Genomic DNA, 24,792 nt, shown 5'->3' on the forward strand with positions numbered 1-24,792 from the left:
GTTATTTTATGACGGCACTTAACTACAGTACGGACCCAAAGCGTGCCGCTCATTGTTCAATTGTTGTAAATGCTTTGAAAAAAAGGTTCGGCAAACCTTTAACAATGCATTTACAACATTTGAACAATGAACGGCTCGCTCTGGGTCCGGGCTTTAGTCATAACATACGATTCAACGAGTCAAGTCGATACATCAATACAGCATGAGCATAAGCTCAAAATAGTTAGAACAGTACGAACAAAAGCTTTTAATAGATAAATCTTTAATTAATATTTTAATAGTTTAAATATTAATATTAAACTAAAAAATACTTGATAACCTCCTATGTACTAATTTTTCATTCATTTTAGGTTTGTTTCTCTGACGAAAAAATTCTAAGGACAATGACAGATGTTGTCCAATACATCAGAAGACGACCTTCCGAGAAGCTGAGCGACGAATTCAAACTTTCACCATTCAAACAACAAAATATAATGCATCTGTATGGTGTGGTCCGTTATTAGCGGAAAAGGGGCTGGACCCATAAGGAGCTGGACCCGTACATTGGGGCAGGATCAATACAAAAAAAAATTGTTGAACGGATTTTTGCCTTATTTTGAATCACAGGGGATGGATGCACATAATTAAATTTTTATGCAAGATGTCACACGGCCAAAACAATTAATAACTACCTGACCACAAAAAATATTCGAATTTTGTTATGGCCAGGTAATTCACCGGATTTAAATCCGATTGAAAATTGTTGGGGGTATTAAAAAGTATTTTTTATAACAGCCCTAATACTACGTTAGATAATTTAAAAGAAAAAATAGTAGATACATGGAAAAATAATTCAAAAATCAAAAAAACAATACAGTCATCCATAGAGATCAATTCGGGCTGTTATAACAAATAGGGGAGGGACAACTAAATATTAAGTTAATTACAGTTTTTTTTTTTGTAAATATTATTGATGAATATATTATGCGTGTATCATAAAAAGTTTTGTTTCATTTCCTGTTCTAAAATTTAACAAAATCGACAAAATACGAGTTTTACGCTAGTGGTAAGAACTTCCTGTCATGGGTCTGTATATTTTTTTATAAGAAACTTACTATATATGTATGTTTGTTTGATCGTGAGAGTCAATTTAATAAAAAAACAAATGAGTATTTAAAAAATTTATATGAAATAAAACTATTCAAATAAATTTAATAAAATGTTTACTATTAGATTTGTCATGTTTAAGCGGTTTATATTACAAATACCGAGCGAAGCCGGGTAATACAGCTAGTATACCTGTATACATTAAAAATCCATTCCTTCGAAATTTTTCCCGAGATAAATAGATTAATTGGAGACATAGCACATTGCTCAAAATCGATATTTTTTTAATATAATATTCCCTTGATACGATGCAAGCTTTCCATTAGGGTCACAAAATTTGCATTTTTGTTCCGGCCTTGATGCATACATTTGTATATGTATGTATCACGATTTTCCAAAACCATTCGTTTAATGTCAAAATATTTAAAACAAAATTTTATTTTAAAAGTTATTTTACTTTTCGCATTTTTTTTTCATTTATTATACACATATACATATGTATCTCATAGATACGGCTAACCGTACAGTATACGCTCGTAACTATTGTCATTTGCGTTTTAACCCCTTAGCCGCTACAAGCGCGCTGGGCCCAGAGCCAACCCCCCCCGTAATCTAGCCGCCCATGTGCGCCCGCTGGCGATTATTCGCTGTGCCTAATTTACATTCACCATTCGTCATTTGGCCGCGAACACTGTTTTGGATCGCCACTGTACTACCACTTTTAACCCTTTCGCAAGTACTCGAATCGCCAAACCGCCAATATTCGGCTCATTCGTGCCGGCCAGGTGAAGAAGCGCTATATATGTAGTATGTATATGATTTTAGCAAGGGCAGTGATGTACCCCTAATTAAATTCGGGGGAGGTTGAACGGATATTTAATTATGCATAGTGCATTTGGACGAATGAATGTTGTTTGTTAAATCAAAAATTCCCTATGCCTGAAGAAAAAGGTCTTCGATCAATGAGTTTTACCAGTGATGACGTACATATGGATGTGAAATTTAGACACTGAACGCCAAGATGCTACACAAAGTCTAATGCGCTCAGTATGGAATCAAAGTATGTAACGCTGTATGCTCGGCATAACTAGGAAATACAGGAAGCGGAACATGTGGGTGAAATTATGACAAACGCACATAGTGGACATAGTGGATAGAGTAAAGAGATTGAAATGGCAATGGGCGGGCCTCGTGGCTAGAAGAATGGACGAAAGGTGGACAAAAGAAGTGCTTGAATGGTACCTGAGAGATTGCAAAAGGGTAAAAAGAAGACCGCATGGAAGATGAGTAGACGAAATTAGGAAAATGTGTGGGGTGAGATGCAAAACAGAGACGAGTGGAAGCATGTTGGAGAGGCCTTCATCCAGCAGTGGATGGTGAATGACTGTAGATGATTATGACGATCATTCAATAAAAATTAAGTGTTTATAAAATCATTCAATAAAAATTAAGTGTTTTTTCTATTTATGCCGTATACACTAACATTAAAATAAGATGATACTACCATATATGAAAATACCAACAAGAAAAATAATATGATCACTGGATAAGTAGCTATTAGAATAGATTGTGAACATGATTTATGAACAATAAAAAGCATTTAAAAATCAAAAATCAATAAAATATTTACTCGGATGGTTAGTGACAGTTACTTTTTTGGCAAAATATCATATCAAAGTCGTATAATTTATATCGTAATTGCGTAGCATGGAATGGCAAAATTGCTCACCCGCTCAAATCATTATCGAAGTTAAATAATCTATCGAAGTTAACTATTGTTCGATAGATATTCAGTGATGTGATTTATTTTTTTCCTTTAAAAAAATAAACACAAATATAATTTGTTAAAAAATGATAATGATACTTTGTTTATTGAATGTGCTCATGTATTAACGTGAAAGGTAAGTGTATTATTTTTTGTCCGCTTTCATTACTGACGATTAATTTCGCCGAAGTGGTTTCCCGCAATTCCATAATCGCTAGGGAAAACTAAGAAATCGTTGAGGACCAATGGATTGAAGCGAATGTCACGCAAGATTGCGTGTCACGCACTTTGAAAAGTAGCACGCAACTCATTCAACGTAAGCTGACCAAATTGGGTGTTCCACATTTGACGGAATTGTTCCAATGAATTGTCAAAGAATGAATGTCATGTTTTTTCCACTTTTACAGTATATTACAAAAGTGGTTAAACCGTCGTACGACGGTTGACACTGACACATTTGAAAAATTTATATAATAATTTGAACTTTTTCCAAAAAGAGCAAGCAATCTTTTTAGAACAAATGAATCAAATTTATTCGCTAGAATCACAATTTAGATATTGTCACTTATTCTAACTCATTTAAAACATTTGTTTGTACATATGGGCCATTATATGTATTTGAAAGTGGCAAAAGTCCAATTTTCAGTTCTAAAAACTTTATTTTTGTTTCACAAATTCACACATTTTTATCATTTCTTTTAATTCGTTATGTCCAATGGACTTTTACCACTTTCAAATAAAATGGCTCATATACTATGATATTAAATTATATTTTAAAGAGGCTTTCAATATATAACCAAAATCATTTGGGCGCAAACACGCTGAATCGTATGGCACAGCATGCCAAAGTAGATTCCTGCTGTCATGGACGTTTCCTCGTGTCATTGTTTCAGGTATATTCATACTAGCACATTAGGTACCGGCGACTCCACGTAACCAGCAAGTACGGAAGTATTCTACATATCGTTCCCTTACTGTGAAAAGGTTCTAACTAACAGTTAAAACAGGTGCAGTTAAAACCCTTTCAAAATAAAGTAAAGATTTTCGGACACATTCATATATTCCATGGTGCAGCGCATTCACGCATTCATATGCGACAGTATATAATGTATCAAAGAATACTTTCTGTACCTGTTGTGCTTATATGAATAAACCTTAATTCATACGATCTTATTATTTCGACAAGTTTCTCCTACATTCCTTCATACATATGTATGTATGTACATATATGGGAATCACCGTTATTGATCACTGTCAAACTTATGCCAATACAATTATAAAATACTAGTGTTGTACCTGATGACAGAATCATCGCATGAGTGTTGGCATATTAAGCTATTAAATAAAAAAAAATAATAGAAATGTGTCGTCAATCATGTGTTCGATCCACACGAAGTCGAATTTTGATCAAATACCTTTTAAATATATTTAATTTATATTTAATATTAAAAAAAATGTAAAAACTATCTACCTACATATAAACAATACATATAAAACACCGATAGAAAAATTAATTTTCAATAGATGGCGGTAAATTTTCAACGATAGAAGAAATATTGGTATCGAACAGTATATATAGAAGTTTTTTCTTTTGTTATTATATTCATATATACATACGTTTTGGCAGTGGTTTAGCTGTGACGTACACATGTATGTCGAATCGAAACGACCATTATAGTACGGCGAACGTTATCTCAAACAGACAGACAGGCAGAATAGCGATATTATATATGTGATGATGATGATCAGCGAAAGCACTCCAAGAGGTGAGTTTTCACCTCTTGTCATAGTACAGATCAGGCGTGCTAGCATTATTTTAACAGGTGCAAAAGAAATCTTTTTTTACTATCTAAAAAAGCACATGCCGCGTACCACTATGTATCTGCACCCTTATCCTATATTCAAAATTATTATTTAAAATTTAATTTAAATCACAATCAAATACCTTTTTCATTTACTATCTAGAAATGTATTTAAATGCAATTGTTCCAATGTATGGCACCACACAAGATTCACAACGTGCAAACAATTCCTCCAACAATGAAATCAAGCAACCAATCAACTAAAATTTTCTACAGTAGAACTTTTGAACTTCGAGGCGGCAAACGAAGTTGGTCGAGACTTATTTTCAAGATGCAAAAACCGGTACTTTGTCGCACCCAAGAAGATTGGCGAACTAATCCGAGCTGAGACTGAGCCAAATTCAAATACCTTCATTGTACAAATACATACCTTAATCTCGAGGAATCTCCATACTAATGTGTTGATTACAAGAGCGGTGTTCTACAGTAGATTCCTTTAATTTGCATTAGATACGTATCACCGATTTTGGCTCCATTTACAAAGAACATACAAACATATGTACTTTACATATGTATATCGAGGACATACAGCGGAAAACTATAAACCGCATGGACCATTCATTACTTTGATTGAATTAGTATATTTAAAGATTTTTGTCCGGAAAATGAAATATCACCCATTTATTATTAATCAACATTTAAAGAGCTGTGGTACAGTTCCGAGGCCCGGACTATTCGAGGGACCCCTTGTCAGAAATCATACCTGTTATATCATACTTTCTTATTAAATTATTTTAAAAAATAAAAACCTACATATAGGTTATTTTCTTATAGTTGTGATATATTTCTCGCATATTAAAAATATATCTAGAAGAACGTTTTTTTCAGTTTGTCATAGGGCCCGGAATAATTTGTACCGAGACCCAGTATTACTCTCGGCGGCCCTGTGTATGAGCAAACTAGTATATTCATGAGTTAACGAAAAGTACACTTGGACTGTAACATACATATAGCCAGCTGAATAGCTCGGTGGTTGCGTGTATGTTTAGCGCTGAGAGGTTACCAGGTTCAATCCCGTGCTAATCTTAAATATTGCTGGTCAAACTTGGATATTTGTGACTCCATGTCGATCGTTTCCTATGATTTCATTGTTGAAACGGTTCCTCCATCAAAAAATTGGCAAAAAATCATCCTACCCACTATGTCACAAGTATCTGAATTTGATTTATGTACAAATATGTAAAAAGTCTAATTCCATAGATGTCTCACTTGGAATAATTCATTGATTATTTTTACAGCGATTTATGTAATAAAAAATTATGTTATTTTTATAATGAATTGTCTAGAAAGACGCATTGGGGTTTACCTGTTAGGTCTTCTATGAAAAATAAAATATATAAAGCGCTCATTTCGTCACACTGGTGATTGTTTGTATAGATGTCACAACGACAATGCGCAGTTTTTAAAATGGTGGTCACATTATATCAACCATTAACCAGGTTCATAGATCAATGGTTAACATGTAATTCTTTCAATTATGTGTTCATGGGCTCTACATATCTCGTATGCTGCTGGCAGGACCTTGGATATGTGACTCCAAAGTCGATCGTTTCCTATCAGAGTTTGCCAATTTATCTGATTCCATTGAAACGGTTCCAAGAAATTGACAACCCTGTGCTAACTCTTTCGCAAGAATTCGAGCTATTCAGCATCTTGATTTTTGCAGTATTTATTATAAAATACTGCAAAAATTTGACCATAGATGTCTCTTTGGCTGTTAATCGTTTGACCATAGATGTCGTGTTTAATAAATAGGTTTATCTATATGTATGTACTTGCTTAAATCTAATATATAATTTCGAAAGAGACTTTGCATGTAAGTTTGTAAGGATTTTTGGTTGGGAATTGAAAACAAATCAAAGTTTCTATGACGACGATTCGATTGGTTGAATATTTTTTTTTTCGATATTTTTTTATTATTAATTAATTAGATTCGCCAAGTTTAAGCTGTTTATATTACAAATACTGAGCGAAGCCGGGTAAATTAACTAGTAATTAATAAAAAGTAATTATCAGTCTGTATATCATATTCGTCGCGTTGGAGCAATATGTTAAGGCGAAAACACACAGCAGTGCACGTGGCAGGTGGATACTTTTAAACATGCGAAAAAAATGGGCCCAGCACTCCCCGCCCCAAAATTACCCTCTGGGTTGTTTTCGGTAAAATTGCATCCTTGTAATTATCCTCGCTTGACAGTGTATCCTATATTAGAAGAAATGTAAGAGACCACCCACAGTGGGGAGCCATGCACACGATGTGCCGTTCATCGCTGTGTGTGTTCGCCCTTAGACGAGTGTGCATGATTGATTGAATAAGTAAAATAAAAATAAAGTGCACGAATGCGTACACCAAATTTCTAAGTTATATATAATAGTTGTGACAATGTGTACGAGTATAAAGGACTGGGTGTTCATTTGAGTTGCTGCATTTTAGCAATGGCATTTCAGCTCGAGAAATATGCATTCTGCAGAGATAGTTACGCTGAAACTTAAGTCATTTTATTAAAAGTTTTCTGTCGGGGCGTTAATGGAAGTGTCTTCGCCACTATTTCACTCGGTGTACATTGTTACGGTGCAATTCGGCAACTTTGGTATGTCTCATCCTTGTTTCCGTTCCCGGTTTTACCGTTTTATTCGCCAGCGAATACGTTTTAAAACTCGCATATGAAAATTAGAAATTTCGCGGCGAGCTTCTGTATAATAGTATAATATCCGTTTACAAAGTAAGATTACTTTTAAAGTTCCATTTTCTTATGTTAAATAATATAATTTGAAAAATAATAAAGGTAGGGTGGCATAGCGTTTCAGCCTTTGTTTCCATTATAAAATATTATATTATTTACGTTTTTATTTTGAAATTTTATTATTTAATTTAATGTGTATTTACTGTATGGATATATGTGTACATCTGTGTGTATATATATGGTCGCGACCTCCGTAACCGAGGAAGCGGTGAAGTGAATGAAAAGAGATATGAAAAATGTCAATGGCACCATCCAGTGAGCTTAAAAAACGGAGGCCTCGAGCTTTAGGACTATTATAATATGAATATGTATGAATGTGTATGCATATATATATGCTAACTAACAGCGTGGACTAGAGGTTAGTATATATGCTTTCGAACATAGTGGTCACGGGTTCGAGTCCCACTGGTTGCTGCTGACCAATCCTTGGATTTGTGACTTCAGATCGATCGTTTGCTATCAGAGTTTGCCAATTTATCTGATTTTCATTGAAACGGTTCCAAAAAATTGGAAATCTTACCAATTTTCTCGAAAAACTGAAAGTTTTCAGCAGTCTCGAATTTCTCGAACTGATTTGTATAAAAAATGGTGCAAATTTACAAATTTGACCATAAATGTGTCTCTGTGGATATTAATTGATATAATACTGTTGCGTAGGGGTGGGTGGAGGATCCAATAAAAGGCCAAAGTCGCTTCACAGCATTTATTGATGATTCAGGAGATACACGCACCGCCAGTGCTCCGTCCAGAATGTTTTAATATGGTCTAAGTACCTCCTTACAAAGCTCAGAGAATCTCCGACGTCCGGTGTGTTTGCCTATTGTTATAGTCACGTACTAGATATGCAGTCCCACGCCACTCTAACGGGAAACCGTGCTAACCACTTAATTCATTAGGCAGTTTCCTTTGTTAGCCGAATGCACTTAAGCCTGGAGATAACCCTCGGTACCTATTATAACGGTCGCCCAGTCTCTGGGATGCTACTCGGCCTAATCCAATTGCTGGCGTATGTTACAATACTAATAATATTTGTATCAAATGCACAATGTTTCTGGCCAGGAAGGTGCATAGAGGTTACCTGTTAGACTTACCTGGTATAAATTAAAATAAAATAAAATACTTTTTAACATTTTGAGTATATTAAAAGTATACAAATATACTTTTAAATACTATATAAAATAGTATATATATATATATATATATATATATATATATATATATATATATATATATATATATATATATTTACCTTTTCGCATAAAATTTTCAATAAATTTCGCACTTTGTTGCGTATTGTATCATTTTTGTTTTCAATTTTGAATTTTATCTTCACCAATTTGATATGAAACCGCACAAAACAAGCGAGCACCATATGTATATGTATGTGCATAAATCAGGTGCGTGTACTTTATTTTCGAAAATGTTGCAACACCGTTCTCGAGCACAAAATCAAAATAATCTATTTTCCAACACAAACAGAAATTACTTACACAAAACCCAACAGTACCCCAACTTAATTATACCACTATCACGTCAGTGCACATTTTCACCATTATTGTGTAGAGACAATAACTCACCTCCCCACGTCTCATTCCTCCATTGTCCATTATTATTCACAAATTTATCGCTATCGCACCACGAACTAGCGCGATCGTAAGTCACCTGTAAAGCACCATAAGATAAACTCTTTCTCGCGATAAGAAAAATAATCATAAACACGGTGTGCGAGGCTTTGCCAAGAGAGGGGTGGGAGGGGGAGGTTTGAGTGGGTTGGCTCATTTTCGAGTGCATGTGTCGAAATTGGCTTCGCTAACTTTGTTGCACACCGGTGTTTACGGACCGTGCAAATTGCATTTGGTCCAGGTGACCACGATAGCCTTGTTCTAATTTGATTCGGCGCTGCTGCGATGCACACTGAACCAACCGACAAAAGTTCTGGCTAAAAGCGACAAGCTTTGACTTAATTGTATTTACCAAACCGTTGTGGACATGAATGCGTTTTCGCTATTTGGCGTGATCAGATTAAACCGCACAAATAACGATTCTAGGAAATTTCATCAAAGGGAAACTCGCCGACTTTCATGCAACTACGTACTATATAATAATACGGTCTCCGTGACGAGCTGGAATGTGAAATTACCGAAAACGCAAATATCGGAAGGCAAAGATCGAAAATCGAAAGATCTTAAGTCGAAAGATTAAAAAAAAGGGTGCATGGTAAACGGTACATACTCACTTAATTTGCGCGAGCTGGATACAACAGGAACAAGAGGAACAGGCTTTTCCTCCCGTATTAATTTGCGCGCGCAGAATTTTGCAAAATTTGCGTTTTCGGTAATTTCACATTTCGGCCCGTGAGGTAGACCCATAATAATACACATGTATAAAAACAGACGCGATTTATGTACATATATCACAGTGAAATTATATTTCAAGTGAAAATATATTTTCACTGACGTTTCAGTGAAATCATAACTAGTTACATTTTCAGGGTTGGTTTTATTCATTTAAGACTAGATTGTTAGGGTTGGTATTATTTAAAGGTTGGGATCAGAGAAATTTTATAATAATAGAAGTGGCTCTAGGCGTTATATTGTTGTCAAGTGACGATTTGTCCACAGACATTCCTAAATAATTTTAGCATCAGATAAAAACTTTTCTGTTTGTTTATATTATTCGCAAGATGGGCAAGCATCGTTAAAATTGCACAATGCATTCAAAAGCACACAATAAACAACATGGGATACATTTTTATAAGTAAATTGATCTGATTGTATTCCGTGCGTTGTAGCGTAGTTATGGAGACGTACCGCGTAATATTGACACAATTTATTAATTCGTAAGGGCCCTTCTATTATTATAACATTTTCCTAGTTGGGATAGGTTAGGTTAAGTAAGGGTTGGCCCTATTCATTTAAGATTGGGTTGTTAGGGTTAAATTTATAGAGTTAAACGTTGTAAATTCATTGTTTGATACATTTTCACTGCTTGAATTGGTGAAAATATATTTTCACTTGAAATATGCTTTCTCTGTAACATGTGCATATGTATGTTTGTGGATATGTGGCGGACGCGTCGAACAGTCGTGTCGAGGAGACGCGGGGAAGCGAGGTAGTGAGGAAGCAACGTGCCGGGGAAAATGGGGACCTGAGCGTCTGACATGTGCTCCTGATATTGAGCGCCGAGCGACGTCGGGCCGAGTAATCGGTGACGTCTGCGTACAAACACACACACACACACACATTCATTCATCATTTCGAACGGGCGAATGGGTTGGATCGGTGACCGTGTAATGCGCGCACTCAACTTTTTCTATTGATACGTGCACGCGCGCACCTATAAATTACCTTAAATTATATTTATACATATATAACATATAACTTTATTTTATTTCGTACAAAAAAAAATTATATTGATTTTTGTAATTGGTCAAGAAGGCGCGTTTGGGTTTACCTGTTAGGCCTTCCTGGTATATGTATAATATACATATATGTAAAAATAATATCCTCGACGAGAACCAACCTATAGAACAGGCAGGATTTAGGGCAAATTTCAGCACAATGGACCACCTCCAAGTAGTTGACGAACTAATCGAACGCGCCAACGAATATTAACGGTGATTGTGCCTAGATTTCGTCGATTATGAGAAAGCCTTCGATAGAGTGAGCCACAATGCAGTACTTAACGCTCTACAAAAACAGGGAGTACCGGAACCCTATGTGGGGCTGTTAGCTGCAATATATAAGAATGCCACAGCTTCGGTTAAAATTTTTTCAGGTACAGATAGATTTAGCATAGGAAAAGGAGTAAGACAAGGAGATACAATCTCGCCCAAGTTATTCAATGCGGTGCTTGAGGGAGTTTTCAGGAACTTGGAGTGGGACACAGCCGGAGTAAGCATCAACGGTCGTTTCTTGAGTCACCTTCGGTTCGCAGACAATATAGTTTTAATAGCTCGTGATGCAGCTGAACTACTTAACAGACTAACACAGCTGGACAGGGAAAGTAGAAAAGTAGGATTAAAAATTAACGTAGATAAGACCAAACTAATGTTCAATAGTTATTGCATGCCTGATAGCATCCCATTAGATGATAAACCAGTAGAAGTAGTAAATAATTATTTATATTTAGGTCAAATAATTGACATGTCTGGTAGTAAAGATGAAGAGATAAAGAGACGTATGAAATTAGGATGGAGTGCATTTGGACGGATGAATGCTGTTTTTAAATCAAAAATGCCACTCTGCCTGAAGAAAAAGATCTTTGATCAATGCGTTTTGCCAGTGATGACGTATGGATGTGAAACTTGGACACTGAACACCAAGATGCTACTTAAAATCCAATGCACTCAAAGAAGTATGGAGCGCTGTATGCTTGGCATAACGAGGAAAGACAGAAAGCGGAACACGTGGGTGAGAAGTATGACAAGAGTAGTGGACATAGTGGATAGAGTGAAGAGATTGAAATGGCAATGGGCGGGTCACGTAGCTAGGAGGATGGACGAAAGGTGGACGAAAGAAGTGCTTGAATGGTACCCGAGAGAATGCAAAAGGGTAAAAGGAAGACCGCAAGGAAGATGGGTGAACGAAATTAGGAAAATGTGCGGGGTGAGATGGATGAGTGTTGCGCAAAACAGAGACGGGTGGAAGCGTGTTGGAGAGGCCTTCATCCAGCAGTGGATGGCGAGTGGCTGTAAATGATGATGATGATGATGATATTGATAATTTAACTAAAAGACCATAGCCTTCAAAGAAACTAGGTTTAATTGAAACGTAATGATATAGAAACTACTCAGACCTTTTTAAATAGAAAATCCTCTATTTCGAGTATACTCTCGAAAAGGTAATTCTAGAAAATTTTATGGTACTAATTATAATTACATTATTTCTACTTCGTTAATCGACTAGAATTTTAACGAAATGGTCCTGTGTGCAACGTTTCGCTTTGTGCTCACGCCAACATTACATGTTCCAGCTTTTCTAACGACTCGCATATTAAAGTGTGTTTTTAATTAAAGTTTTTTCATTTTCAACCGCTAGAATTCATGTAACGCACCATATACCCACTTGGAAATTTACATGTGGAATTTTAATATATGTAATAGGTATAATGAAAGATCATGACTATCGTTCCCTAATTCAATAACCCCAATATATGGGTCTACCTCACGGGCCCGAATGTGAAACGCCCGAAAACGCAAATATCGGAAGGCAAAGATCGAAAATCGAAAGATCTTAAGTCGAAAGATCAAAAAAAAGGGTGCATGGTAAACGGTACATTGCAAATATCGGAAGGCAAAGATCGAAAATCGAAAGATCTTAAGTCGAAAGATCAAAAAAAAAGGGTGCGTGGTAAACGGTACATACTCACGTACATAATCACTTAATTTGCGCGAGCAGGATACAACAGGAACAAGAGGATCAGGCTTTTCCTCTCGTATTCTGCGCGCGCACATTAATACGGGAGGAAAAGCCTGTTCCTCTTGTTCCTGTTGTATCCTGCTCGCGCAAATTAAGTGATTATGTACGTGAGTATGTACCGTTTACCACGCACCCTTTTTTTTTGATCTTTCGACTTAAGATCTTTCGATTTTCGATCTTTGCCTTCCGATATTTGCGTTTTTGGGCGTTTCACATTCGGGCCCGTCACGGAGACCGACAATCTCTATCATTCAAAAACTATTGATAACTATTGTTGTGCCCGTTGAAATTTCAACGGGTGGTTTCGGAAACAAATTGATACATACATACATTAATCAGAATCGGAACTAAAACGAGAATCGGAATTGAAACAGGGACCGGTATCCGGAACTGAAAATGGAGTCCGTATCCGAAACCAAAAGGAATACTCCGGGGACCGCCGCCCCGAGGCTACCGCAAATTGAAATCGAAACGGGTGGTTTCGGTGAAACGGATGGTAGTTACGAAACGGCTGGTTTCGGAAAGAAATTGATACACGAAGTAGAAATTATGAATTACGAATTAGAAAGTGATACGTCCTGTGCATTGCCGACTTCAGACCCCCCCCCACTTCCCCGCTACCACACTACCCTGCTACCCTGCATACGATAGCGGAGTATCACGCTTCACCTGTTTGCACTACATATGCTCCTGGTATCGTAAAATTTGTTTTTTCAAAATCTCCATACTGTTCCCACGTTCTGCCATATACATATATACATATTTACTGATGTATATTATATTTAAATAAATGGAGAAGGATAAAGTGGGTGAGAAGAAAATAGGACCTGGGTAATGCATTCAAAAGTGTTAACATGGTAAATAAATTTTATTGTGATTTATAAAAAAAATCCTTTACGTGTAATATCACACTACAATGTAATTTTATATAAAAGTACACGAATTCACAATAAATACGTTATTGTAAAAATTAAATCTAATCTATAATTTGGAAAGAGACTTTGTATGTATCCTTGGTCGTCGTTTTCGTCGTTTTCGTCGTTTTCGTCCGTAGATCGGTGACGTCATCGAACACGTGATTCGATTTTTTTTTTTTCGATCCATGGGCGCCGATTTGTTTTTTTCGTTTCAATGGATTCACCCCCGCGGGGGCGCAAGGCGAGTAGCTTCATGGGGCCCCGCCAGGGGCGCCACAAGGGGCGCAGCCCCGTGGGGCCCCAGCCTCATGGGGCGCAGCCCCATGGGGCTCAAAAGGGGGCGCCACAAGGGGCGCAGCCCCGTGGGGCCCCAGCCTCATGGGGCGCAGCCCCATGGGGCTCAAAAGGGGGCGCCACGAGGGGCGCAGCCCCGTGGGGCCCCGGGGGGGGCCAGCCTCATGGGGCGCAGCCCCATGGGGCTCAAAAGGGGGCGCCACAAGGGGCGCAGCCCCGTGGGGCCCCGAAGGGGGCCCGGGGGGCCCAGCCTCATGGGGCGCAGCCCCATGGGGCTCAAAAGGGGGCGCCACAAGGGACGCAGCCCCGTGGGGCCCCGAAGGGGGCCCGGGGGGCCCAGCACCATGGGGCTCAAAAGGGGGCGCCACAAGGGGCGCAGCCCCGTGGGGCCCCGGGGGGGCCCAGCCTCATGGGGCGCAGCCCCATGGGGCTCAAAAGGGGGCGCCACATGGGGCGCAGCCCCGTGGGGCCCCGAAGGGGGCCCGGGGGGCCCAGCCTCATGGGGCGCAGCCCCATGGGGCTCAAAAGGGGGCGCCACAAGGGGCGCAGCCCCGTGGGGCCCCGAATGGGGGCCTGGGGGGCCCAGCCTCATGGGGCGCAGCCCCATGGGGCTCAAAAGGGGGCGCCACAAGGGGCGCAGCCCCGTGGGGCCCCGGAGGGGGCCCGGGGGGCCCAGCCTCATGGGGCGCAAGCCCTAATAGGCATTAACTAAGGGGGGCGAAGCCCTAGACGGCAATTAATCATGGGGGCGCGGAGGGGCGAAGCCCTAAAAGGCAACTGATCATGGGGGCGAAGCCTTAGACGGCATTTAATCGTGAGGGCGCGGAGGGGCGAAGCCCTAAAAGGCATTAACTAAGGGGGGCGAAGCCCTAAACGGCAATTAATCTTGGGGGCGCGGGGGGCGAAGCCCTAAAAGGCATTAACTAGGGGGGGCGAAGCCCTAGACGGCATTTAATCATGGGGGTGCGGAGAGGCGAAGCCCTAAAAGCCATTAACTAAGGGGGGGCGAAGCCCGAAACGGCAATTAATCTTGGGGGCGCGGGGGGCGAAGCCCTAAAAGGCATTAACTAAGGGGGGCGAAGCCCTAGACGGCTTTGAATCATGGGGGCGCGGAGGGGCGAAGCCCTAAAAGGCAACTGATCATGGGGGCGAAGCCCTAAACGGCAATTGCTCATGGGGCGTGGAGGGGCGAAGCCCTAGAAGGCAAAGGCTCAGGGGGGTGCCGAGGGCGAAGCCCTAGAAGGCAAAAAAAAAAAATTTGATTTTTTTTTTTTTTTTTTTTTTAAATTTTTTTTTTGATTTTTTTTTTATTTTTTTTTTTGATTTTTTTTTTATTTTTTTTTTTATTTTTTTTTTAAATTTTTAAATTTTTTTTTTTTTTTTAATTAAATTAGCTTAGTCATGTTTAAGCGGTTTATATTATAAACACTGAGCGAAGCCGGGTAATACAGCTAGTTCATTAATAAAATCATTCCATTTAACTTAATATATCACATAATATGAGTACGGAAGTTCCAAACTGGAAATCCATTTTTTTTTTTTAATTAATTTCTTCACATTTAAATTCACCAAATGCCCTATTTATAATGGATACAAATCAATAGATAAAATATAACTCCCGTTTACTCGTCAGTAATACTTGCGGGTTGTTAAGCGGTCCAGCAAAAATTGAATGAATGAAAAAAATGTATTTTTCGAGTTTTGAGAAAATGCCTATTATTAAAGATCATGCTAAAATTGCCTACAAATATTCAATTTTCAACCATTAATTATACATAAATAATAAGTCGATTCTTTAATCAAAAACTATTTAGTCTGGTTTAAACCTAATTAAAATGTATTACAATTTCTCATTATTGTTGGATAATTTACAAAAATATTTAAAGCAGTAATAATAAATAAATATAAGAAATTCAGAATGTACATTATATTATATAATATAATCGTATCTGTTTATAATTCACAAACCAAGCAACTTCTTGAATATATGATATTAAATCAATGTATCGTAATTCCAGTTGGCGGTCAAAAAAATCAGGTACATATATGTACATATGCATATGTGACCTTAGAATACATATGTAGAATATAATATTCAGTGCAAAATTGAATAGAATATAACATCCAAACCAAATTGAACAACGTTTACATATAATTTTATAATAATCCAAAGTAAGTGTTCAAAATATCCAACTCTTCTTCTTTACTTTGAAATTTCATTTCGAAATTCTCACGATTCAACTTGTGAAATTGCACTTCACCATTCGACAAATGAAGCATCTACAAACCAAAAATAAGGTTAATGTTAATTTGTAAAATATTTCCCACTAAACTAATACGTATGTATATTAAAAATATATGTATATATATATATTACCATTAAATACTTGTGCGTATTCAAATGGCCATCATTCATCGGAGACAACACTTTCCCGTTTAGCAAGTACTTATCACCGTTCCCTTTATTATTCGCATAATTGGAGTACAGCTTTGGCAAAACGTCACTGTTGAACAGATCCAAAAGTACGATTCTGCCATCTCTAAAAAATGTGAAAAACATATGGGGGCACGTTTTCACCCAATCCACCCAAAAGCTTCGTTTGAAATTTTGTACGGCCTCGATTCCGATATCGGCAAAATTAAAAACGTCATACGATCTGTCGGTGAATTTTTTATTGCTTTCAAGATAGGTATCAGATTGATCTAAGTAGAAATTTCTCAGGGGTCTCGTCGATTTGTCCGCATACAAATGGATAGCGTTACTGCTATCACAACCGACAACAAAGTACGGCAAATTCGATGGACACGTCTCAATACACGTCACCGAAGAACCTTCATCTAAAATAAATAAATAAGCATAAATAAATAGCATTCTAAACATATTCATATATTCAATAGAACAATCTTACCTTCACATGAATACACATTAGTAGACTTTTTTATGTTACTCGGCGAGTAATTTAAAATATGATTACTCTTACATGCAATTAATATGCTCTTCATACTTTGATGCTCCTTCATTATAGAACAGATAATACCACTCTCCCAATTGATAACTGAAGAGCTTACATTCTTATTTTTATCCTCCAATTGCTTTTCTTGCTTTCCAGTAATAGCATAGTCAAAATCAATATCGGAATCATCGGTGAACGCTCTAACAATGCCTTTCTTTGATTCGATGCTGACTTTTTCTTTCTTCGGAATATTACCCTTTATTTTATCATTTAATTTAGTAGCATTTCTTTTCATAAAACCTTCATTGTAATCATTCAAGTTAGTGTGTATGAAGCTATTTAAATCTACTGCGTTGGTTTTTACCAACGATATTGTCGACCAATTCGTATGATAACAATCCATATCAGCAATGTTTTTATATCCGGGCGGTTTATTCACAACAATCCAAGTAGTCAACAAACCAAATTCTTGCAATAGATACACCTGCTGTAAATCAAATCAATAAAAATACCATACATATCAATATATTAAAAATTATATATATATATATAAATTCGCTTGCATGGTTACAATTCGTACAGAGAATCACTAAACCGAAAATATTTGTATTTATTATGATGAAATATAACATTTCATAAAGTAACAGAGCAATTTATTTCAATAATAACACTCAAATTTGAAACAATTTTTCATTTGAAATCAATCCATTTTCAAGACCCTTTAATTTATTTGATACTTTATTTTAAATGTACAAATGGAAAATTTACCGAAAACAATTAGCAAAACATATTTAACTGAATAAATCTATTCAAAACATTTAAACCTTGACCAAATTTGAATAACGGAAAAGAAAGTTAGTAGAAACAGATTAAAATTCTTCATAACTAATGTACATATGTACAATCGAACTTGCTTATATAAACCCCAAAAGAACAAGAACAGTGTACTCTCAATTATCCGGGCTAATGTTGGAGACTACGGACACAGAATCTGAACTGTCATTTTTTTATATCGTTTCTCTTATTTGAGTGACAATAAAAACCATATCCGCATCTTCTTATTCTAATGCCAAATCCGTATTCAGATGTAGACGACTGACTACCATGGGCAGACATTATTTACAGCCCATACAAATTCTGCCCCATCATGGGCAAGCCAAAATAATTTCTCAAGTCTGAGTCCCATCCATGATCTGATGTACAAGAGCCAAGAGAGCCTCTTTCTCCCAAGCCACCATTTGCCTTCTACTTTCCGATCTATTATTATTTGTAGAAGGCGATACTTGGGGTCACGAATGACGTGACCAAAATATTCCATTTTACGATACTTTACCGTATCAAGAAGCTCTCTCTTTTATTGAAGAGCTGGAGGACCGTTTCGCTTCTCACATGCTCTTCCATGAGATCTTTAACATCCTCTGGTAGCACCATATTTCAAGAAGCTCTCTTTTTATGAAGAGCTGGATGATCGTTTCGTTTCTCACATGCTCCTTCAATGAGATCTTTAACATCCTCAGGTAAGACCACATTTCAAAGGATTCTATCTTGCTCTATCTAGTCAAACTTGGTTACATAATGATGCGAAATGTGGACGCTATTAATTAATTAAAGATCTCATGAAAGGAGCATGTGAGAAACGAAACAGTCCTCTAGCTCTTCGAAAAAAGAGAGAGCTTCTTGACACAGTGAAGCACCGTAAAATGGAATATTTCAGCCACGTCATTTGTGGCCCCAATTATGGCCTTCTACAAACAATAATAGAGGGAAAAGTAGAAGGCAAACAGTGGCTCTCTTGGCTCCTGAACATCGGGCCATGGATGGGACTCAGACTAGAGAAATTGTTTTGGCTTGCTCACAATGGGGCACATGAATACGTATATAATTTTAAATTAAAACAAATTGCTCTACTACTTGCAAGTCTTACATTTGTTCATACCGTTATTATACATATGTAGTTAGCTCAAAATATGAACAGTAAGTAATAAAATAAAAAATCGCCAGCAACCGCTAGTTCTACAATTCGCCAACAGATCAAAAACACAAAATAACATACGACATTAACAAAATCAACGCTCGGCCTTATCAAAAGAAATGAAATACAAAAATTTTAGATACCTGATTTTTGCTCACATTACCGAAACTCGAATCTCCTCTCAACGTCGACTTAGAAAACAAAACTTCAACAGATGCACCCCACGAGTGACGTTTCTGGCTGGACACTTTGCAAACATCATATCCGCTATGGTATGAACAGATTCGAAACGGCCTGTCCTCGTTCGCTGCCGCCTCGTCCAAACTCTCAAACCATATATCTTGTTCTTTCAAATTCCAAGCCGATATGTTTCTGTAAAAAGCAACCCATCAAATACGCATCGCCAAAACACACGCGACGAATTTCGAAAATGTATATTCTTTTTCATCTTACCCATCGCTCAAACCGGCCACCACCAATCCAGATAAACCTCCGCTTACTGCACAACATTTCACACTTCCAACTGTGCTCAATATCTTCAAAGGCTCCAGCGCGCCGTTCCTCAACATCCAAAGACAAATAAGCGTTTCCAAACGTACACTGTCTGTTTTCGCAGCAGAATGAACCGTCAAAACAGTATTTGTATCGGTGAAATGAATATTTTTCAATGGGTACTTTTTGATGACTTCATAAACGACATTGCCTTCATTTTTGTATGTGTGTTTGTTTTCATCAGCCGAAATGTTGGCCGATTTATCTTCGACGAATCTTTCACGTTCATTGAAAAAGTTCAATACAAGACGCCCAGCTTTGTGTATGAATTTCGTCAACTTGACAAAGCTGGCTCTGTGAGCTGAATGGATCTTATCTCGTATTTCTTTATGAGTGAAAAGAGTACTTGATCCGCAACCGAGCTTTTGACTTACATACACTTCCAATGCAGAATAGTCCATGTCCATATTTTTACTTTTAGCGTTTTGATTATTATTTGAGTTTGGCGCGTTCTCATTATGTACTATAAGATGTTTTGAGAATTTTATCGGATTTTGGGTCCATTTAGTGTCGGTAGAAACTGAATCTGTCTGTACATCCTGGTCGATGTAGTCGTCGTTAGTTTGGCACGTGACTTGATTCATATTGGACTTGCCATGAATCATTATAAATGTGTCATAATTCATAGGAAACATCTCGAACAATGTATATTTAACGTCATCGAGCACTATCAGCCCCTGCAAATCTTTCGCCCTTTGGGCAAATGCGGTTTTCTTAGTAGAATCATTGACTTTGGTACTATTTGAAACGTTATTGATGGAAGACGAAAGTCCAGCGGAATTTTCGTCAAATCCTTCATCGGTCAATGAAGTCATCGGTTGAGGCACAGGTTCACACTTCAGATTGGAGCTGTTATTTACCTCGATTATTTTTTCGAGTGGTTTTGACTCTGCTGATTTTTGCAACTCGCCCAATTCATAATTGCCCGAATCGAACTTTTTGTCGTCGTCTAATTTGGCTCTAATCTGAAGGTCGTTGTTTGTTGAATCCAAATTGCTAGATGTGGAACTAACTTCTTCGGCTCGACTGCTGGTACTGGTGTGCGATCCATTCGTGGAATCGTCCGATTCAAAGTCTGACTCGTACGATTCAAAATCATCCTCATAGCTCAAAGATTCGCCGCTGTCTTGGGGCTCCGGCGGATCGCTTTTATCGCAGTTGGAAACTTTGGTGGTTTCTTGTTTTGATTTGTGGACTTTTGACTTCTCTTTTTCATCCAACGAAACGAAAAAGGTTTTCGGCTGAGCTATTAAATTCCTCTTTACATTAGGCTTTGATTGTGATACTTCATAGTCTATGTTTGGTACCAATTTGTCTATAACCTTAACTTCTTCGGGGTCGAGTGTTCTTGTGCGATATCGGCTGTGATTATTTAGCGCCAAATCGAATTTTTCATTGGTAAGCGATTTTCCGATTACGCCATTCAATTTCGAATTTTGAACATTGGAATCTCTGGGTGAGGCTGAATTTTGTGTGGATAAATTTAGAGGAAGTTCTTTTCTTTTTTGCTTTGGCGAGTTGATTGTTACACTAGTTTGAACCTTTGGCGACACCATTTTATCATTACTTAATTCTCTATTTTTGGTTGAAACATTTTGAGTCCTTTGTTTCGCGACCGGCTGTTTAGATTCTGCTTTGGGATTTCTTTTCTTCACTGTCAAATTTTGGACGTTTGTATTTACCTGATGATTTGCTTTAAGAGGAGTGCTTTCATTTTTTATTCGCTGATGAACCACTGTATTATTCGCTTTAATACTATTTGAAACAATTTTACGACTCGTCGACGGTACAGCCTTTACCTTAACACCACTTTCTATATCTTTAGACTTTTTCCTTAAAACGTTTTCCGAAATTTTAGAAACACCTTTTTTCTTTACTTCATGATCAACAGAAGATGATTTTTCACTGACTTTTATCTTCTTCTTTTCTTCTTTATCGTTTATGCTTGTCGACTTTTTCCGCAGTACAGATGACATTTAAATTGTTTATAACTTAACGAGCTTCTGAAGAAAAAATAATGCAATTTCACATAACAAAATCGAAATACAAAATTATTATATTACATCAATTTGAAATAAATATCAAAATTAATATGTTTAAAAATCATGTAACTCGATTGACTATTATATTCAATCGTATGTGAAATATGTACATCAAAATAAACATAAAATGTTATTTTACAACATAAAAAGGATCAATAAATTGTAATTTGTACTTTAGATGACTATAAATGTATTGAAATAACCTCTTAATACTGCATACAATCGCTGTCTTTTGTCCGCCGGCTTCTGCAAATCCTCAATGGAAACTTACGAAATATAAAGAATTAAAATAAGGATAGTATCTATCGACCACCATGAAAGGTATCAATATAACAAATGCTAAGATATCACTGTGACCTTAACCTGAACCGATGTTGACAGATAAATGTTTCTATGGAAACAACGTCACACACACATTCATTTGAATCACATATGTATACTAAGGAAAGCATATTTATTGACAAATTCAAAATAAATAAAGTCAACTTTCGTATGATTCAAAAATCATAAATGTATCTGGCCTCCGAAAAAACATTAAATATTGATTATTGATGTCCAAAAATTCACATTATGAACATTAACTAAAAAACACATATTGTTTTTTTTTTCTTCTTTTTTATTACCCATAAACATATACAGTATATTTAAAAAAAAAATGGAAGACACCACTACTAATCATATTATTGATTCTGATAATCATCACATCGGTCTGTTATATTCGCATTTTGTGATCATACATAATACTGTAAAATCTCTGTAAAATTCATATAATACATTCAAAAAATAAATTATGACTATGTATTTTTAATATAAACATTATCATTTTTAAGTAATTAAAATTAATTTATATATAATATACATACATAAAATTCATCAAAAATTATACCATTCGGCGATTTTAAATAATTTCAAATATATATTACTCCGAATCGTGTATATGTATATATTGTAAATGTAACGGTTATTTGATATGTAAAAAATGTAGAAAGACTCAAACATTTGATAAAAGTTTTGAATCGATTAATATCATATGTATGTATGTATAAATAATATAAATGCATACTTATAAGTGTGCAGCATTTTTTTTTCGTCAATAAATGTTTTAAACCCAAGAATTTCATCACAATAATTTAAAATCCTCGTAAATCAACATTTGGTCAAAAGCAATAAGTCATCTTCTAAAGTGATACAATATAAAGGCAGTTTTCATTTTACCTAAAAACGGCGCACCGACATCTCAGCGCAAACCAACTTAGCGCCTACCTTTCGGTGCAAAAAACTCAGCGCAACGACAATTCAACGAATGGACTATTCAGCGCAACGACAATTCAGCGCAAAATCAATTTTTTCAATAAGTTTTAAATCCATTTTCGAAAATAATTACTGTATTGAAATTGTCGGCCATATCTACATGATAATGTCATAAATGCGAATAAAGTTATTTGTTATTCTTTGTGCCTTGAAATATTACGCAAGCAGGGTTTCTCAACAAAGACCGCAAAAATTTATTTTTAAGCAGGGCTTCTAAACTGGGCAGCAATTTTTTAGCTATCCAAACTTTTACGTATGCAGGGCTTAAGAGGGCTGTACACCTGAAACCTTAATTTTGTTACCGTTCCTTTCTTCGATATATATATTGAGTGTATGTATATATTGAGTGAATGCGACAATATATATCAATATATATATTGAGTGAATGCGACAGTTGCGCTTCGACCAGATAAAACGTATTTTAAATTGACAAAATCGAGGTTTCGTATTCTACTATTTTCTCCTCCAAAACTGGACCAATTTTTATTAAAAAAATTTCATCGGTATGAGAAAGATACTTTCTGTGCATCTATCGGCGTATTTTTTTTTAAATCGACCGTTAAATAAGCACGCTGGACTCGTTTCGTGGGTGTAAAAAAGAGGCGATTTTATAGATGTTTGGCGGCTCCTAGCTCATATAAAAAATAATTAATCAAAAAAATAAAACGATAGATGCACCCCAATGGTGGATATCCATAGCATATTAAAAAATAATTTCTCTAGTGCCATAATTGAGGAAGGGAGAAGTATAGTACGTTTGTATGGACAAGGCGCTGCTGTCCAGCCATCTTAAGTAATGCTCGATAATTTAAATCAATGGTCAAATATTTGGAATGTTCGAAGTCGCGTAATAGGTAATTTTCCCAGAACAAATCCATAATTATTTGGAGGTTTGCGCTGATTTGTCGTGCCACCCCTAAAAACAGATTTATAAGGTTTCCATGTTTTGACTTAAGATGTATTGGAGAACTCAGGAAAATTTTTCATAATTTCAAACATTAACCTGCTACTTTATCATACCCAAAAAATGCGAATCTAATATAAATATAGTTAAAAAAAATTTTGTTGCATTAAATCTATGAGAATTCACTAACGTAAATAAATACATACGAATATAAAGTTAATTTATAGCATATATGTATATGTATATATATTATAAAAATAGAAATTGTTTATTCAATGCATTAAACAATGCCACACACTATATATTAACTTTATTACTACATAGTATATATATTTTATGCCAAAACACAGCTGGCAAATCTAAGTTGGACACAAATTCCAATAAAAAAATCTTATTGAAATTGTGAAATTACATTTTGCATACATTTGTACATTAAAATGGAATAAAGCACGTTGAGATTCTTAAAAAGACTTACATTAATCACTTTATATTAAAAGCACGTGCATTTCAGATCTTGTATCAAAATAGATTCACCATCACTGTGATAAACATACCGTGAGTATTTTTCACCTACATACATAGTATATCGTTTATCATATTCTGATACATACATTTCACATAAAAATTTTGTTCTGCCATCATTTTTATACTTCTAAATGTATTTCATAGTGAGTTCATTTAAAAATAAAACTTAGATGCTAATAAAATGTATAAAAATTTGTGATCTTTTACAAAATTTACAGCCCATTTTCTGATCAGAGAAATTCACATTCGAATAATTTCATAGTAAATAAATCAAAAGATAAAGTTAAATCAATAAAACATCACAAAAACCAATCTCAATCAATATCAAACGAGTAACGCAATTCATATATGATACACAATTAGCAAAATTGCATTATTAATTATACCTTGTATAACAGTGGTACGCATTTAGTGACCGGTTAGTGTCAGTTGAAAATTTTTTTT

At 36.3% G+C, this 24,792-nt stretch overlaps 1 protein-coding gene across 1 annotated transcript; it reads right to left on the reverse strand.

Annotated features, from left to right (window-relative positions):
- Positions 1-16,245: 16,245 nt before the first annotated feature.
- LOC143922323 (uncharacterized) lies at positions 16,246-21,542 on the reverse strand. The gene is made up of 6 exons (XM_077445547.1): positions 19,468-21,542; positions 19,158-19,386; positions 17,127-17,529; positions 16,743-16,926; positions 16,466-16,628; positions 16,246-16,368 (listed from the first exon to the last, which is right to left on the reverse strand). The coding sequence occupies exons 1-6, from the start codon at positions 21,540-21,542 to the stop codon at positions 16,246-16,248; spliced, it is 3,177 nt and encodes a 1,058-aa protein (XP_077301673.1).
- Between the last annotated feature and the right edge of the window lie 3,250 nt (positions 21,543-24,792).

Source organism: Arctopsyche grandis, chromosome 2 (genome assembly GCF_051622035.1).
Source record: "Arctopsyche grandis isolate Sample6627 chromosome 2, ASM5162203v2, whole genome shotgun sequence".
Lineage (NCBI taxonomy): Eukaryota > Metazoa > Arthropoda > Insecta > Trichoptera > Hydropsychidae > Arctopsyche > Arctopsyche grandis.